This window comes from Microtus pennsylvanicus, chromosome X (assembly GCF_037038515.1).
Source record: "Microtus pennsylvanicus isolate mMicPen1 chromosome X, mMicPen1.hap1, whole genome shotgun sequence".
NCBI lineage: Eukaryota > Metazoa > Chordata > Mammalia > Rodentia > Cricetidae > Microtus > Microtus pennsylvanicus.
The window spans coordinates 131,538,026-131,544,768 of record NC_134601.1 but is presented as its reverse complement, the minus strand read 5'-3'; the positions used below and the strand labels follow the sequence as shown (position 1 = coordinate 131,544,768).

General features: G+C 38.7%; 1 protein-coding gene across 2 annotated transcripts in view; it reads left to right on the top strand.

Annotated features, from left to right (window-relative positions):
- Nucleotides 1-6,743, top strand: part of Bmp15 (bone morphogenetic protein 15) — a 33,283-nt gene that overhangs the window by 4,117 nt on the left and 22,423 nt on the right. The window contains exon 2 of one of the 2 annotated variants that reach the window (XM_075958233.1): nucleotides 1-431. This exon is cut by the window's left edge and continues 92 nt beyond it. In XM_075958233.1, the coding sequence (XP_075814348.1) occupies nucleotides 1-431 (431 nt within the window). Of the gene's footprint in view, nucleotides 2,254-6,743 lie in introns of those variants that run through there. The other variant, XM_075958232.1, reaches the window with a different exon arrangement.

Below are 6,743 nucleotides of genomic sequence, written 5' to 3'. Positions count from 1 at the left end.
CTTCATCTAGTTCATTACCATCTCTCCTGCCATGTGGAGCCATGGATCCCCAAATGCCTGACTAAGCCCTTTCCTTCTGAAATGGGTTCCTTCAAGCCGCCTCCCATGTCTAAAGCCTGGACAGAGATGGATATTACACACTGTGTTCAGCAGAGACTCTGGAATCGCAAGGGACGGAGAGTTCTTCGCCTCCGCTTCATGTGTGAGCAGCAAAAAGGCAGTGAGGTTCTTGAGTTCCAGTGGCATGGCATGGCATCCTTGGATGTCGCCTTCTTGCTACTCTATTTCAATGACACCAACAAGAGCATTCAGGCTAAACTCGCACAAGGCCAAGAGGAGTTAACTGATAGGGAATCTTCTCTCATGCGGAGTGCCCGGCAAGCCTGCAGCATTGCATCTGATGTCGCTTGTCATACTCAGGAACATGACGGGTCTGTAAATAACCAATGTTCCCTCCACCCTTATAAAGTCAGCTTCCATCAACTAGGCTGGGATCACTGGATCATTGCTCCCCGTCTGTACACTCCAAATTACTGTAAAGGAATCTGCAGTCATGTGCTACCCTATGGTCTTAATTCCCCCAACCATGCCATCATCCAGAGCCTTGTGAATGAACTGGTGAATCACAGTGTACCTCAGCCTTCCTGTGTCCCTTATAAGTTTCTTCCCATGAGTATCCTTCTGGTTGAGGCAAATGGGAGTATCTTGTACAAGGAATATGAGGGTATGATTGCCCAGTCCTGTACATGTAGATAACTGTGAAGTTGCAGCTCTCAGCTTTCCTAAAAAACTAGAGAAGATAAAGTATTATCGGTGTTAAAGCTGACACTGATCTACCCTTTCTACAGGTTCTATTCCTTATTGTAAAAAACAAAACAAATATTGCACTTACACTTAAAATATACAAGCACTTGAAAGTTCATAAACTAAGTGCTAGGATCACATCTTAATATTTTTAAAAAGTAATTTAAAATATCATGAAATAGTCATCTTTAGAGTTATTTAAACCTCTTCCCTTATTTGTGAGCCCCCCAACTTGTAAAAAAAGAAAAGACTTTCTGGTACTGGTAGCACAGCATGGATCAGTGTGATTTAACTAGTCAAAGCCCTCGATACTTGGAAAAGATGCTTTTTTGGAGATGTTCTCTTATGTCACTTTTATTGTGACTTTGGAAAAAAAAAAGACTGGTCCATGTAGTAGAACATGTGGAGTCCTGGAAGTGACTTCATTCTAGACTCACTTGTTTTGTGTGTCCATCTGGACTCTTCTGGGCATGGGTCTCTGAAAGACAACCTTGTGGCTTGGGAGGAGGTAGAGAACTCTCTCTGGGACTAACCGGAGTTTGTAATATGACTCCTTGAGTTTCTTTCCCTTTTGAGGTGCTGAGACTAATAAGCAAGTGCTCTACCACTGTGCTGTATTCCCAGCCCAGCTTGACTCCTCTATAATCCTCTACTGCATTTAAGTGTTGGGACAGTACTGCAAACAAATGATGCTTTTCTTGTTAAAGAGAATCTTGAATGCTTTGGGAGAGACTGGAAAGAAAAAATTTATCTTTTGTTATCTATAGCTATGATATAGAGATCTAGCCTAATCTCTGAGGGATAGGGCCAGAGGCGCCTCTGAATTTGTTCTCTGGATATCAGTTCTAGTAAGCAGCTTTCACTAATGTGCCCGGTAGAGAAACCCAGTCTCAGTACTTGCTTAGCTATTGACTTGTCTTATCACCATTCTCAGTGGGATAGGGCCTGATTTAAGGGTGAGGGCATATGCTTGCCACTGTTAATTCCTGTCTCTTTACACTTATCATAAGTTAACTCTGTTCATAATTAATCCTTTCTCTACAGTTGCTGCTCACTGGACTGAATATCTGGGGATCTATTCCTTAGCATCATTTTGTTCACATTTCTAAGAATCCAGGCTTTACTATTCATCTCAGCAGTATTCTCATGACAACCCAGGTTCAAGCAGCTGTGTTTCCTCTCTTCTCATAGCATAGCATGCTTCCCTTAATATGCTCTAGTGCTGTTGTCGTCACTGAGAAAAAGTCGGGGCTCCCTTTGAAGGTTTTACTTGTCTCATGACCATGTTCTCAATGACAAGAGCTGAAAACCTGTCCTTTAATGAACACAAAAAGTTGACATATTTTTTGTGTATTGTTACATGGAATACCCCACTATTTATATATTTGTATGTTTATTATTTATATATTCGTTTTCTTAAAGAATAAATGTAACGTGTGTTTTGCATATAAAGTATAGTATAGTGATTTCAAAACTGTATAAGAGTATGAAAGCTATGTTATGTAAGGTGGTTTGGGAAATCGTGATATGTACTGGGAGAACAAATTGGGCTTCCCATTTAGCTGTTTCTTCAGTGTTCCTAGGATAGGCATAAACACCCAACCAAAAAACTCCTATCCTTATGACTCCTGGATACCTTTGAAACTTCATGGGGAATCCATGATTAGTTGTCCCTATTCATTAAGCTCTGAGTAGTCAAAGTAACAACAAAAAATACCCATAGGTAGGATGGTGTCAGCTGTCAATGGTGTTATAAATTTCCTTTTAAAAGTATTGTTTCAAATGAGTACCTTATCTTCACGTCTAAAGTAAAAGGCACGAGTTTTAAACCTTCCTCTGAGAAAAAGCAGAAAGGCTCATGAGTTGAGGAAGGTATATGGACACAAGTTCTGCTTGTCCAGCTAACTGGCAAGGGAACAGTGATTTGGGGAAGGAAAGTAGAAAAGTCCACTTTTTTCCCTAGAAGCACAAAACAGGCTATATCATCATCTGAAGTATGGGTGCTAAAGGAATGTGTGTTTAAGCTTGCTTCTGACTCTGGACTTTGGTGCACACATTTTTCTCCTCTTTAGAAAATAGGTTATTGCTGGGCAGTGGTGTGGTGCAAGCCTTTAATCCTAGGAGGCAGAGTTAGGCAAAGCTCTGAGATCGAGGCTGCTGGTCTACACAGCAAATTCCAGGAAAAACGGGGTTTTGAAAACAAAAACAAAACCCCAAAACAAAAGAAAATGGATTATTTTCTCCAATATACCGTTATTGCAGTTTTCCCTTTTTTTACTTCTCTCAGTTCTTCCCCACCTCCTCTCTCAGCCAGATCCACTTCCTTTCTGTCTCAGAAAAGAACAGGCTTCTAAGAGATAATAAAATACAACAAAATAAAATATAAAAAAGATAAAAAACTATCACATTGAAGTTGGACAAGAAAAACCAACAGAAGGGAAAGAGCCCAGAGAAGCCACAAGACTCAGAGATCAATCATTCAATTCGCCCATTCTGGAATATAACACTAACCCGGAAACCATATTTATGCTGAGGACATAGTACAGACCCGTGCAGGCCCAGTGTGTGCTGCTTTAGTCTCTGAGTTCATATGAACTTCATATGAGGGCCTTGTTCTCCTGGTGTCTTCCATCTCCTCTGTCTCTTACACTCTTTCTGCCTCTTCTTCCATGGGGTTACCTGCGCTCTGAGGGAGGGATTTGCTGGAGACACCCCCTTTAGAGCTAAATGTTACAAGTTTTCTCACTCTGTGTAATGACTGGCTGTATGTCTCTATATATGTTCCCATCTGCTACAGGAGAAAGCTTCTCTAGTGATAGCTGAATGAGGCACTGTTCTATGAGTATAGAAGAATATCATTAGAACTCAATACATTACTTTGCGGTAATTCTTTTTTGTTTTTGTTTTGTTTTTGGTGATTTTTGTTGTTTGCTTTTTAGATCAGTATTATTTGGTTTTAACATAGGTCCCTGGTTTATATAGTCTCAGGTTCTTGGTCACCCAAGCAGTGTTGGTATAGGTTGCATCTTGTGGAGCAGGCCTTAAGTCAAATCAGATAGTAGTTGGTTATTCCCATAAGCTTTGTGCCACCATTGCTGTAGCATATTTTTCAGGCAGGACACAATCATAGATCAAAGGATTTGTGACTGGCTTGGTGTTTATGCTACCCTTTATGTAGCCTGCAGAGCACCTTCCTGTACCAAAGACACTAGAAAGTATGGGTGAGGGCTTTATGTAAGCTAGACTTCTCATGTTCAGTGATCTGTATAGGTGTTGTCTTTAGCAATGGGGCCTTGATGTCAGTTCATAGAGAGGAACCTATTGCCTTTGCAAAAGCATGGGTTGTTTGGAGGTCTCATGGGACCTTCTTTGGCTAACAAGTCAATTAGATGTAATCCAATCCTGGTACTGGAAACTTCATTTGGTGACAAGAGATGTCCACTTGAGACTCCGTCTCCCCCATTATTTGGTGATTTCATGTAGATTGCCTTAATATATTTATATATTTTAGGAAGGTTCTATTCTTTCATTTTTCATGCTACCTCTCAAAGTCCTCTTAATGTTAGCTTTTTTGCCCTGTATTCTATACCCAATTCCCTCTTTTTCCCCTCCCCATTTGATCTTCCAATTCCAGCATCCTCATCTGTCCATTGTTGTCTACTTTATTCCCATTTCTTAACAAGACCTATTGTTCCTATGTTCCCTATTGGCCTATATTCCCTCTAGTACCTTACTCTATACCTACCCTCTGTGGTTTCACAGGCTGTAGCTTGGACATTTAACTAAACAACTAATATCCACTTATAAGCAAGAACATATCATATTTGTCTTTCTGATTGTGGGTTACCTTACTCAGGATGATTTTTTTCAAGTTCACCTATTTTCCTATGAGTTTTATGATTTTTAAATGGCTGAGCAATACTCCATTTTATGTAAAGGTACCGATTTTCTTTATCCATTTTTATGTTGAGGGATATCTAGGTTGTTTAAAATTTCTGGCTATTATGAATAGAGCAGCAATAAACATGGTTTATCAAGTGTCTCTAGGGTAAGAGAAAACAGTCTGGGTGTATTTCCAAGAGTGGTATAGATGGAACTTGAGGTAGATCAATTGTCATCTTAGAAAGTGACACATTGATTTCCATATTGTCTGGACAAATTTGCAGTCCCACCAGTAATGGATGAGTGTTCCATTTGCTCCACATCCTTTCCAGAGTGAGTTGTCACTTGTTTTATTGGTCTTAACCATTCTAAATTGTTTAACATGAAATCTCAAAGTAGTTTTGACTTGCATTTCCCTGGTGGCTAAGGATGCTGAACATTTGTGTTTCTCAGTGATTTAAATTTCCTCTTTGGAAAACGCTGTTGAGATCTGTACTCCATTTAAAAATTGGATTATTTGTTTTCTTGATATCTAGTTTTGTTGTATTCCTTATGTATTTTTTTCTCCACAAAAATCCCAAGATTTATTCATGGTATAAATCCTAAAAATCTAGGAATTGAGGGAATACATAAAAATACAATAAATGTTATACATGACAAATATATCAAGGGAGGAAATACTCAAATGTTTTTACTAAAATTACAAGAAAAGACATCTACTCTTCACATTTTTATCAAATATAATGCTGCTCTCTATGACACCTTCATGCCTTCAAAACTAACACCATGTGGGAATCTCTCATACATTATGAACTTTAGATACCAGTTTGTGATGCAGCTTTGACTGCCTATGGGCACTAAAGAAATGCTTCCCATCAGATTTTACCTCAGTACTGCTGGTTTCTTGATGGTCATGGCTGAGTTTTCAGTACCAGCTAATCTGCATCAATTGTCCTAATAATGGAAGACATTGGCTTCAGTTGTTCTGGTCTCCTGATGATCATGGCTGAATCTTCAGATCTTGCTGACTAGAACCTACAGATTCTTACTTCAGTTTGTGACAAAAAAAAACAGTCTCTATAGAGTTCTTGGATGCTCTCAAACTTTTCTTTGAAAGGCCACAAGGCAGGGCTTCACTCTCAAGTCATTCTCAGCGTTAGCATTAAGTTCCTACAAGAGCTTTTAAAGCTCCAACTTTTCCAGCCTCAAACCTTGAAAATTCTTCACCTTTCTCTTACAAAAATTTCCAAGGTATAAAAGCCCATCACAGCAATGGTCTCATGCTTTGGTACCTATTTCTGTCCTATTTTTGTTTCTACTGATGTAATAAAGAACACAATCATAAGTAACTTACAGGGAAAAGATTTATTTACATTACATATCCAGGTCACAGATCATAGTGCACCATTAAGGAAAATCAAGGCAGAAACTAGGATGTGTAATTGGTAAAATCTTTTCCCATTCTGTAAGCTGATGACTGTGTCCTTTGCTGTGTAGAAGCTTTTCAGTTTCATGAGGTCCCATTTATTATTTGTTGATCTTACTTAGTGCCTGTGCTAATGGTGTCCTGTTCAGAAAGTCTTTTCATGTGTCAATGAGTTCAAGACTATTCCCAACTTCCTGTACTATCAGGTTCAGTGTATCTGGCTTTTTTTTGTTGAGGTCTTTGATCAATTTGGAGTTTAGTTTTGTGTAAGGTGGTAAGTATGGAACTATTAGCATTCTTCTACATACAGATGTCCAGTTTGACCAACAAAACTTGTTGAAGATTCTGTCTTTTCTTCAGTGTACATCTGGATTCTTTATAAAAATCAGGTGCCCATATGTGTGCAGGTTTATATCTGGCTCTTCAATTTGATTTCATTGATCAATGTGCTTTTTTAAAACACCATTATTACCCATGATGTTTTTACTACTGTAGTATAACTTGAAATCAAGAATGGTGATATCTTCAGCAGTTCTTTTATTATTTAGGATCATTTTAGTTATTCTAGCTTTTTTGTGTTTCCATATAAAGCTGAACACTGTCCTTTCAACATCTCTGAAGAATTGTATTA